The 12,392-nt window shown below is 39.1% G+C and overlaps 2 protein-coding genes across 3 annotated transcripts in view; both read left to right on the plus strand.

The window, feature by feature from the left end:
- The window catches only part of LOC139954383 (uncharacterized), a 7,241-nt gene extending 4,884 nt beyond the window's left edge, over window positions 1-2,357 (plus strand). For both annotated transcript variants that reach the window (XM_071954151.1, XM_071954152.1), the window contains exon 4: window positions 472-2,357. In XM_071954151.1, the coding sequence (XP_071810252.1) occupies window positions 472-592 (121 nt within the window). In that variant the 3' untranslated portion in view covers window positions 593-2,357. The remainder of the gene's footprint in view (window positions 1-471) is intronic.
- Window positions 2,358-5,741: 3,384 nt separating this feature from the next.
- LOC139954390 (Fanconi anemia group D2 protein-like) overlaps window positions 5,742-12,392 on the plus strand; it is a 36,058-nt gene continuing 29,407 nt past the window's right edge. The window contains exons 1-9 of the mRNA XM_071954162.1: window positions 5,742-5,944; window positions 6,574-6,661; window positions 7,329-7,472; window positions 8,154-8,221; window positions 9,192-9,244; window positions 9,818-9,865; window positions 10,518-10,578; window positions 11,159-11,214; window positions 11,964-12,051. Coding sequence (XP_071810263.1) covers window positions 6,610-6,661; window positions 7,329-7,472; window positions 8,154-8,221; window positions 9,192-9,244; window positions 9,818-9,865; window positions 10,518-10,578; window positions 11,159-11,214; window positions 11,964-12,051 — 570 coding nt within the window. The 5' untranslated portion in view covers window positions 5,742-5,944; window positions 6,574-6,609. The remainder of the gene's footprint in view (window positions 5,945-6,573; window positions 6,662-7,328; window positions 7,473-8,153; window positions 8,222-9,191; window positions 9,245-9,817; window positions 9,866-10,517; window positions 10,579-11,158; window positions 11,215-11,963; window positions 12,052-12,392) is intronic.

Here is a 12,392-nt window from a genome sequence, read left to right on the forward strand (position 1 = left end):
TATCTTAACATATGCATGAAATAACAAACCGGTGAATATTGAGGTTAATGGGTCGTCGAAGTTGCGAGATACTAATGAAAGAACAGACACCCTTGTCACACGAAGTTGTGTGCGTGTAGATGGTTGATTTCGAGACCTCAAGTTCTAAACTTGAGGTCTCGAAATCAAATTCGTGGAAAATTTCTTTTTTCTCGAAAACTACTCCACTTCAGTAGGAGCTGTTTCTCACAATGATGTATACTACCAACCTTTCCCCATTACTCGTTACCAAGTAAGGTTTCGTGCTAATAATTATTTTGAGTAATTACCAGTTTTTTATGCGAATGTTTCAAAACATCAAAACTTCTCTTCAAATTAAGTCTGTCCCCCGTTGGCTTATCTAGTAAAAATGTTAGTTATACGCCAGTGAATATTAAAATCATGCTAATATCCTCCATATTAGTTTTCTGTTGTGTGATTGTTGTTTTTCAGTGATGCCCGAGAAGAATGGCGGAGCAAGGTGAGCGGCCGTGGTGGTGAAGATACCAAGGCGGACCAAGAAGCCAACGCCTGGGGACGCAACGGCGGCGACCCCGACCGTTACAGACCCTAGGGTCTCCCGGACATATTAAACTTAATGGCCCTTAGGCCCCCACACAAAATCTGAAGAAAAAAAATATTTTCACAGTAGTAGTTTAAAATTAAATGGACCATTGATTATTAGCTCACTGTGTTAGTTTATTAAAGGAACACGTTGCCTTGGATAATAATAACAAATTCTTATATAGCCCTTTCACAATAACCGTATCAATGCTCTTTACATTAGTGCCCTGGTCATGGGGCCAATAACATCCCTGTAATGTTTCTCAGCTCCCGTGGGAGTATACAGCCCTGAGCTGCCTGTAAGGCGCTTGTGGCTTTTTCATACACAATATGAACTTTCACCCTCGCAGGTACCCATTTATACCCCTGGGTGAAGAGAAGCAATATAGTAAAGTATCTTGCTCAAGGACACAAGTGTCACGACGAGTTGGTCTTTGAAAAGTGTTTGTAACCGTTTGCTATAAAATGCATATATGGTTAGAAAGATGATTTAAAAGTGGAATACAATGACCCACACAAATTTGCCTCGAAATTGCGTGGTTTTCCTTTTACTTTGTGAACTAACACGGTCGGCCATTTATGGGAGTCAAAAATTTGACTCACATAAATGGCCGTGTATGTCGACGAGGTAAAAGGAAAACCACTCAATTTGGAGTGATACTTGTGTGGATCATTATATTCTACTTTTAAAATATCTTTCTAATCATATGCATTTATAATAACAACCGGTTACAAACGCTTTTCAAAGACCAACTAGACAGATCCAAGGCAACGTGTTCCTTTAAAGTCACCTGGAAATAGTTTGTTTTTCTTTCAAACATAAGAGTAAATGCTTACGAACAATAAAACATTTTTTTTAGTAATTGTTTGTCACGATTTATATGTTTAAAAAATATACAAAGTTGTTCGGGGGGCTGACTCCGCCTACCCCTTTTGTGACGTCAATCGTGGCAGACTTTGCCTGCAATGCGTATAGTAAACACACGTGCAAAGTACATGTACGTCCAAGTCGTGAGTTGGTAAATTTCAAAAAGTGTTTTTTTTTGTTTAACGTACAAACTCACGACTTGGTCCGACATGTACATTGCAATTGTGTTTACTCTACGCATTACAGGCAAAGTCTGCCTCGATTGACGTCACGAACAGCGCCCTCTCGGGTCTGGGTCTACTCTTAAATTTGTAAATAAGATAAGAACTGATTTTTTAAAACCTTAGTTAACTGTTTATTCACATTCCACTCATCAAAACACATAATTTTATATTAGTGACAAAAGCTTTATTTTGAAAAAATACCACTTCCAGGTGACTTTACCTTCTAGACTACCTTGCTCTATATGAGGAGACTAAGTTGCTTAAGCCTACTTTAACATGGCCATGTCCCTCTTGCGTAATAACACAAATAATTTGGTCACGCCAAGTTGACGTATAGGCCTACGGCGGTAAACGGAACATGAACTTTAATAAAACTCTAAGATCAAGACGAATGACAATACTGTGACATTACACTTTTCTTAGCAAATATTGATACACATAATTCCATTGTGAATTCGGCCCAACAGATGTACCTCGTATATCCGCTGTGCTACTCCCAGCTCGGGATTAACTACGGTTCTTGAAGCCTGTGGCCAAAATTAACCAATCAGTGGAACTGTGCCTTAGACAAAACGCATCAATAAAAGAACCCAGTGAAAGTACAACAATCCTAAAAGCCTTATAGGCCTACTGACATCAGTTGTTTTAACTTTGTTTTTCTTTAAATATTTCACTATGTTTAACTCCTTCATAAATCAGGCCACTATCAGAAATGTATGGGATAACATCCCTAAAAGTTGCATGCACTCTGCTTTGACACTAAAATCTGTTTGCACAATAAATGCAAAAAATCTTAAAGTTAAATCGGATCATTGTCGTATTTTCCCCCATTCATTTGTATACTTTTTCGATCTCATTCGGAGGGGGCAAACCTGAACATTAATATATTTTGTAGGAACAAAATATTAATATTTCGAGGGATCCAAATAAAATTTCGAGGGAACACAATTTATTTCGATTGACTTAACACATTTCATTTGTTTTCCTTTCACATTGCTGTTTTATCGGTCCTATAAAGGCAGTGGACACTATCGGTAATTGTCAAAGACTAGCCTTCACAGTTGGTGTATCTCAACATATGCATACAGTAACTAACCTGTGAAAATTTGAGCTCAATCGGTCATCGAACTTCCGAGATAATAATGAAAAGAAAAAACACCCTTGTCACACGAAGTTGTGTGCGTTTAGATGGTTGATTTCGAGACCTAAAGTTCTAAACTTGAGGTCTCTAAATCAAATTCGTGGAAAATTACTTCTTTCTCGAAAACTATGGCACTTCAGAGGGAGCCGTTTCTCACAATGTTTTATACCATCAACCTCTCCCCATTACTCGTCACCAAGAAAGGTTTTAAGGCCCGGTCACACAGGCCCCGATAACGAGAACGATAACGAGAACGATAACGAGAACGATAAAAATGCACGCCCTCGATTGGTTGAATGAGCGTGGGCGTATTCTGCGTGGAGCATTTCAACCAATCGAGGGCGTGCATTTTTATCGTTCTCGTTATCGGGGCCTGTGTGACCGGGCCTTTATGCTAATAAATATTTTGAGTAATTACCAATAGTGTCCACTGCCTTTAATTGACGGTCGGATATTTTTCCGTTTACCGCAACAACAACAAAAACACCAAAAGCCCAAGCAATAATGGACCGACCTTTTCTTGCTTCGATCAATCACGCGGGCGAACACTCGCCCAAATGATTAAACTCTTCGCAATATACTTGACAATCAGTAAATTCAGTTGTATTAAGCCCTTAGGGAAAAGTTTCCGTATGGCGCCACCACTTTTTCATTTGAAATGAAATAATATAGTATCTAAATTACCTCAATGAGATATCCCTTTTTGTAAAAATGAGTGAACAAATGGTGGCGCCATACGGAAAGTTATCCGAACTTAGTTTGACAATAAAGTTTGCTAAAATTATCAGGTTTTACCTTGAATTTCATTGCAGCAACACACCTTCCGTTGTCTCTTTGGTTGAATAAACGGCGGCAGTAGCCATCGTCGCTTGGCTGGGTTTTGCGGCGCTGCTCCCGCCGGGATGGGCGTGGAGCTCTGCTCTTGCTGTGCCGTTGGTGGAGCTCCCTGGTCCGGGCCGAGTTAGTCTTTTCCTGTGGTAGTGGTAATAAGAGTTATTTCAGTGCCATCTTCGCCAAACAAAGTTCTGACTTCGCAGTGCTTGGCCCAAACCAAAAACTCTACTTAAAAAAGCTGGGTATGATTTCTAGTAGAGGCTCCCTTCCCTGGTCGGCCTCGCAGAACCCGAGGCAAAAGTTGGAATGTCACACTGCCCTGATGTTGCCTTGTATTAACACAAATTGGAGCCGTTTGCACTGCTGCTAAAATAAGACACCCACTTGCTGAGGTTTATGTAGAATACTATGCTAGTTTTCTTATCAGAAGGCAGAGAGAGATTGTTTTATAAATCTTAGCAGACTAGACCAGCGGCTGCGTCCGTATGCCTACCTGTGACAAAAAATACAACCTGTGTTCTGCCGGTGTCTCAGACGTTCACCACAGAGCCATGTCGTTGCCAAATATAAAGCAATGCATTTCTATACGTAAATGGCGGAATCTTCTCATTTGCATGATAAGAGGTTTGCCTATAACAGACGCAAGTCTCGGTTCAAAGAATACAGGGAATTTGCGAGACAATGAAAACTCTGGAAGGGACTAAACAACAATGAACTAAAGTAATTTGGATTTTGTTTCTTCTTAAAAATAAGCATCATGGGTTGGCCTATTGGTACGGTGCGCGCATTTTCTGAGCCAAGTATTTGCTCTATGGTATGATTAGCAAGCAAAATTACAAGAACATAAACCATAAGAGCAGAAGCGTTTAACCAGGGAGGTAGAAAAAGACCTCCATGGTTTACCACAAATGACGCACTGGACTGTAATGTTTATTACTCAAAATAATTATTATCACTAAAACCCTGAAAACGACCCCTTCTGAAAAAAAACGTAGTTTTTGAGAAACAGGTAATTTTTTACTTTTTTATTGAAAGACTTTAGGCCTTTTTTACGCATCTAAGCACACAAATTTGTGCAACAGAGTTTATTCTTTTATTTTTACTTAGCAACTTCGATGACTATAATTGAGTCAAAATGTTCACAGATTTTTTTTTTTTTGCATTATATGTCTGGATAGGATGCACCAAGTGATGACGTAGTTATGACTTACATTCTGTTGCTTGCCAAAGCACATATCCGGCAATTGTGTTCCTGTAATACAGGCTAGAATTGCCATTCCTTAAATTTTCCCGATTTCTTAAAGAATTCCCTTTTAAAAATAAATTTAGGCCCATGTTGAAAACATTTCTCCATTGGAAAGCACTCAGTGGCACTTTTGATTTACAAGGAAAAAATTGTGTCCAGTAGTGGGGTTAGCTTATTCCATATAATTATAATAACCCCATCCTAATGATAATGATGATGAATATTTTGACCGAAATATGCCTTAAAGGAACACGTTGCCTTGGATCGGTCGAGTTGGTCTTTGAAAAGCGTTTGTAACCGTTTTTTATAAAATGCATATGGGTAGAAAGATGTTGTAAAAGTAGAATACAATGATCCACACAAACATGCCTCGAAATTGCGTGGTTTTCCGTTTACCTCGTCGACTAACACGTCGGCCATTTATGGGGGTCAAAATGTTGACTCCCATAAATGGCCGACCGTGTTAGTTCGCACAGTAGAAGGAAAACCACGCAATTTCGAGGCAAACTTGTGTGGATCATTGTATTCTACTTTTACAACATCTTTCTACCCATATGCATTTTATAAAAAACGGTTACAAACGCTTTTGTTTTGACCAACTCGTCCGATCCAAGGCAACGTGTTCCTTTAAGGCAACTCCATAAACAGTGCTTATCGGTCGGCGCAGAGAACAAGAGGGGTACCACATAAATACCGGAAAACAAAGTCATTTTGCAAATGTTTCATATAAAGACGATTTGGGAGTTTGTCTTTTCGATAAAAGATTGGATTCTGAAAAAAAATGATAGATGCGAAAGACCGCGATCGCCACATAAATATTTATCGCCTCTTTGGCACACTATACACCTCGCGGTTTGGGGTATAGTCGGGTGCTCGTTAAATTACGGTATCCAGACGTTAATTCCAGGCATTCGTGTCCCACCACCGCATAAGTTTACCGCGCGGAATATGACTGATGATGTACAGGGACTTCCCCTCCTCAGCAACCACTCCAGCTTGATCTGCTGTGAATCTGTTCCGAAAACTACGACATAATCTCAAATTATCAGGTATGACTGACATTAGTATTGCAAAATTCATTGATAACCGTCTGTAGTCTTTATATTTTATCATACTTTGATGTAGGGAACTCTTCTTGATTGATTTTTTGATAAAGTAAGAAACAAGTGTGTACACGTACGATGAGCTGACCTGTCATAAAATAATTATGGGGTCTAGTGTTCTGTTGTAAATCATAAATGTAAGTGCCAATAATGATGACACTGACACTGACTGAGTCATTGAGTGACAGTCCCAGTGTCACTGTGACCGAAAAACAGTTCCGTCTCAAAATGATTCAGCTATTTAAATCCAGAAGTGGACTTTGCTGAGTACCAGCGTAGATGTAGATGTAGAATTCAACGCCATCATGACGTTAGAGAGAAGTGTTATACACTCATAGAGTGAAGGGTCTCTTCCTACTTCTAGTAAGGTTCCCTTGTAGGAGCCTTAGTTTCTGAAGTAGGTCTCTTCCTTCCTCCATGCTACACCTACCACCAATAATCAAGTCAAAGCCTGATTTGAATGAAATGGTAAATATACCTCAGGATTTGGGATAGCATAGAGTGCTAACATTTTTTTAGTCCTCATTATGTTTGTTACTTTTATCTTAATCTTATTGCCAACTTTTCTGATATAGTCATTTTTTTAGGAAGTTTGCTGCAACAAAGTCAAGATGGGAAAAGCCAAGACCAAGCGAAAAAGTGCTTCAACTCATGCCTCCCCAGGTAAGTCTCGGCTTTGTTAGTGTGTCGTGTTTGTGTGGTGTAGAGAGCATCAAATCATCAAGGCCCAATATCATAGCTCTGCTAACCGTTGAATTCTGCAGTTACGAATTCGATCAACATTCGCCGCTTACTGTGCAAAGGCCACATTTCTGCGCTAGCTGTGTAAGCGGAGAATGCCTAGTTACGTTGGATTATGTCAGGGCCTATTTTAGATTAAAGGCAGTGGACACTATTGGTAATTACTCAAAATAATTATTGGCATAAAACCTTTCTTGGTGACGTGTAATGGGGAGAGGTTGATGATATAAAACATTGTGAGAAACGGCTCCCTCTGAAGTGCCATAGTTTTCGAGAAAGAAGTAATTTTCCACGAATTTGATTTTGAGACCTCAAGTTTAGAACTTGAGGTCTCGAAATCAACCATCTAAACGCACACAACTTCATGTGACAAGGGTTATTTTCCTTTCATTATTATCTCGCAACTTCGATGACCGATTGAGCTCAAATTTTCACATGTTTGTTATTTTATGCATATGTTGAGATACACCAACTGTGAAGGCTAGTCTTTGACAATTACCAATAGTGTCCACTGCCTTTAAAAACTCTACCAACTTGAAGAAAAAAGGTGTCATTTTAAACAAAGCAACTTATAATGAATTATTTGCAGGTCCTAAGAGAAGCAAGAAGAACACTGGAAGCAAAGTGATTGATAAGCCTGTACCAACACCGCTGGTAGATGACTCAACTTTTGGTGAGATGGTGAAGCAGGCAGGTTTCGTGCTCATGTCTGGTGACTTTCCCAATGAGCTCAGTAAGTCCATGCACCCATACCCCCCTTTTAAACAATTTGGGGTTGAACAAAGAAAAATTTACCAAAGCGGGATTTGAACCAACAACCTCCAGATTAACGTGCCAATGCTCTACCAACTGAGCTATCTAGCCCTATGTTGGCGATCTCCCTATTTTGTCAATACCGAGGGTGCCAGTCAGAAACCATACAACCGTTAACTGCCGTTTAGCCATGGATCACACCTAAGTTTACATTAGAATCTGTGAAGCGACAGCCAGGGGATCACCTTACTTTGTTTTAAGGTACAACCATGGAAGAGTCTGTTTTCTTCCTCCATTTATACAATGGATTATTATTATGTGGGGAGCAACTGATACTGAACTGCAACCTGTTTATTCCAATATTCAGCGCTCAGGGCTTAAGCACAAAATTTCGCTTAAGCAAAGAAATCCTTGCTTAGTAAAATCAGATTACCGGCCAAGAATCCACTCAATGGTTATGCTAGGTAAACAACAGCTAAATACCAGTCACAAGCAATGTATATGGCATGACATTTTGGTCAGTAACATGTGTAAAATAAGCGAGCTATTTTCGTGCTTAAGCAATTTTTTTGTCCAATGTTTTATTGTGTTAAATACCCTACAAGGGCGCTCATGTATGCCTACTATGCATGACTTACACACAATGAGTTTTTTTTTAAAGGTGTTGATCAAGCCATGTTCCAGTTGAATCTTGGTAAAGCGTTGAAGCATTCGGCAGATCAAAAACAGGTGAGTCGATAAACCATTTTTCAATCCTTTTTGTGGTTTCCATCTTTCAAATATGCAAACAAAAATGTAAACTTTGGAGAAATTTCATATCCAGTGTGTCTTTTTTTCAGAGAGAGTTTTGTTGCACTATGCTCTACTAAGTGCTCCTGTCTTGAATCTCTGTGCCGAGATTTATAAAACGTTTAGAAACAAGGTGTCAAAATTTGCTACTTAGGGAAAAATACGGCATGTAATTTCTTGTTTGCACTCTCTTTTATCTTGCATCGTTTCTGTCTGGTCAATCTGTTTGTCCGTCGTTTCTTCTTTCTATTTTCATTGCTTGTCTGCCTGACAGACAGTATGCATGCGTACACTTGTTCTCCACAAGCCTGCCTTCTAGAGGATGCGTCCTTACTTATATTGGTTTCTGCCCTGTAAAACTTGAAGTACGCGCCCTCCCTCCATATCAGTCTATGGAGAGTGTGTGTGCGTGCAGGGACTGGGTGAGAGTTCATAACTCCATGTACAGCGACCAACAGACCTGCTTCATTCAAGAAAACAAAGCCTCTTTAAAGCCATTGGACCCTTTCGGTTCAGAAAAAAAATAAAAGTTCACAGATTTACAAATAACTTACAAGGTTTACAGAAGGCAATGGTGAAAGACTTCTCTTGAAATATTATTCCATGAAATGCTTTACTTTTTGAGAAAACAGCAAAACAATATAAATTCTCGTTAACGAGAATTACGGATTTATTTTAAACACATGTCATGACACGGCGAAACGCGCGGAAACAAGGGTGGGTTTTTCCATTGTTTTCTCCCGACTCCGATGACCGATTGAGCCTAAATTTTCACAGGTTTGTTATTTGATATAGAAGTTGTGGTACACAAAGTGTGGGCCTTGGACAACACTGTTTACTGAAAGGGTCCAATGGCTTTAAATGCCTTATTTTTTGTGTGTGACATTTTTTATTGATTTTTGGCTTGTAGGTCATAGAGGAATTCACAACTGGGATTCAAAATCACATTGAAGATCCTGTAAGGTAAGTTTAATTTGAAGATCTCTGCCATGGCATCCATGGTCTGCATGTAATGCCAAGTCTGATAACTGCAACAAACTGTTTCTGGAAGGTTTCTATCGACCCAGAGTTGAAGATATCGCATCAATGACATAATGGTTTATGTGTATAAATGCCTCAACAACACAGCACCTGGCTATTTATCCTCTTGCCTGTCTCCCCACCGGCGTGGCCGCTCAAGCCTTCGCTCAGCATCCGCTCAGCACCCAACACTACTCAACTCAAGGAACCCAACTCAATCAAACTTCTAAAAAATGCATAAAGTCGCACCTCCTCTCATTTTGCTCCCCACACCTGGAGGGCACTCACCGTCTCAATCAGGGAATCTGACTCTCTATGAACATTTAAGAAGTGTATCAAACATTATCTATACCCAACCTCATCTACTGTGCTCTTGCAAATGCCTTATATGTATGGTATGCCTGTTTCTGACATCTGAGTCTTAGTGGTCTTTGATGCTTTGTTGAATGGCCTACCGATGCAAAACAAATGCGTTTGTTTCTATAACAATTTGATGTTTTTCTATTATTGTTGCAGATTTAAATACAGCTTATTGCCGACAGCAACAGCTACTGATTGTGAGAGGTAAATACAACGTTCAATTAATCAGTTATGAGACACTACTGAGACAGTGCTTGTGGGTTCCAACTTGACACAGTGGCGAAGAGAAGCATAGTCTGGTTAATAGGTGTCTTGCCATTGGCCAAGGTCAAAGCTATAAACTGTTTACACATTTGATCCAAATTAATAGACCAAACTACAACTGGAGACTGACATTTAATACTAGAGCAGGCTAGTTGAAATATTGAGATCAATTAAGAACGCACTCCGCGGCAGTGAAGTAAATAACAAAGAATCCCAAAAGAGCCCCCTACAAAGCAAGAGTAGTATAAACCCAGCCGATTTCCTACCATCCGCCCAGTTAGTATTTAATTTTTGGGGTTGGACAAATTTATTAATTAGTATTTAATAAGCCTGACAGTTTCAAAAATTTACTCATTATAAATTGAAAAATAGCATAATAAATAGCAAGGCAAGATCTTAAAAGAAAGTTATCCACACAGCAAAGTAGATATACTCATGGTGTTACCACAAAGCAAATACACATCACATCACATTGAATTCAAGACTGTTTCAGCTGTCTTCACTTTGAATTTCATTTTCATGCATCTTAAAAGTGCATGCCTGATTTTGATGTGAGGTGTCACAAATTTGATTCTTTTTTTTCAATTGACAGTGCGAGAAGTGGAAGTCAGGACAGTCTCATGCGATTGTTACTTGGAATTGACGAATTTCAGGTAAAACATTTTGGGGAAAAGGCTTTTTAAGAAACTCTAAACTGTGTTAAACTTTTTCAGTCAATATCTTGAGTGATGAATTTAAATACACCAGGATTTGTCATTTTTAATGTGCGTTTTTTTCTTTTCTTTTGGTTGTTAAGTTGCTAAAGAATAATGAAAGAAAAACACCCTATGTTGCACAAATTTGTTATCTCAGAGGAACGATTTCTCACAATGTTTTATACTATCAACTGCTCACTCTGAAACAGATCAATGCTAAACATCATTTTGAGAAATTACCAGTTGTTTTTATCCTATAAAAATGTAGATACAATAAAACTAACATGTGAAAATTTCATTGCAAAAAGTGGTCGCTGAAAATCCGGAGCATTGTTTTATACTATCGACAGCTCACTCAACAGATCAGTGGTAACTTGTGATCAAGCACGTCATTGTACCAGACAATATTGAAATCTAACACGCAAATGGCTTATTAAGAAACTCTAAAATGTGTTAAACTTTTTCAGTCGCTATCTTTAGAGATGAATTTAAATACACCAGTATTTGCCATTTTTAATGTGCGTTTTTTTCTTTTCAGCCTTCCCTGGTCAATGTCCTGCTGGAAAAGCTTCCAGAATTCATGGAAGACCAAGAGTAAGGACAAATTTATTAATTCCATACTAACATTTTAATTTTTTTAAAAGCTAGTATTAACCTAAAGCTAGTGATGTTCTTAGTCTTTTAGTATAACCACCTTCCTCTCGCCTTGTTAGCAGACCTTCTCGTTTTCAATCCTGTCTTCATGGACCCTTTCCATGAAATGTGCTTACATGTGTACAGGCCCTATTGGTTGGCAAACGCCATAGAGATGTGAACTAAGCAGACGCACAATCACGTTCGGCGTCAAACCAGTGCTTTCATTTATATGGAAAAAAAAGATAGTATAAAAAAAGATCATAAAAAAAGATGATCCTAAAGTAAGTGATGTGCTTGGTCTTTTACTATGACCACCTTCCTCTCACCCTGTTGGCAGACCTTCATGTTTTCAATCCTGTTTTCATAGACAAATACGCTAAATATATCCCCGATGTGAACAGACTCTATTGGTTGGCAAACGCCTTAGTGATGTGCACTAAGCAGACGCACCATCACGTTCTGCGTCACGCAGCCATAAGCCGCATACAAACCAGCGCAATGTTCCCTCATTTTGCCAACCATAATGTTAGTGCGCATGCGCTATGTGCAATGTACATATTTCATGGGAAAGGTCTATTAACATTGTTACACAATTTTTAAGATCCATCTTAGCTCTGTGTGAAATCTGCCTAGGTTGGAGTTCTATCACTAAACCACAGGAGACATCATGTACCATTTCCAATATATTTCATGTTTGTTACCTGCAGTAGCATGTTTGACTACACAGAAGCTTCCAATCTACCACGACTCATTCTGAACCAGTTCCGCTGGTTGGACAGAGTGCTGAATAGCCAGGTAATACAAACACTGAGGGATTAACAGTCAATATTTTCTGGAGTTTGAATGCCAATGCTTATCTTAATTGCCCGGTACACAAAACAAAATTAATGTCTAAGTAGGTTAACCACCGATTCTTTTCAGAACCAGCAATGCTTAAAAAAAAAAAGATATTCGCATGGTTTTATAGACGATGTGACCTCTGACGTCACACGAAAATCATAACATGATTCGAGCGCATACCGCCGGGCAAAACCTTTGTTTTTTGGCAGCCAGCTAGAAAGTGTACGCAATCTTACTATGACTACGCAACTCAGTGCCCGGCGAAACATGTCGTATATAGTGTTTTGTCAACAGAG

This window comes from Asterias amurensis, chromosome 2 (assembly GCF_032118995.1).
Source record: "Asterias amurensis chromosome 2, ASM3211899v1".
NCBI classification, from domain to species: domain Eukaryota; kingdom Metazoa; phylum Echinodermata; class Asteroidea; order Forcipulatida; family Asteriidae; genus Asterias; species Asterias amurensis.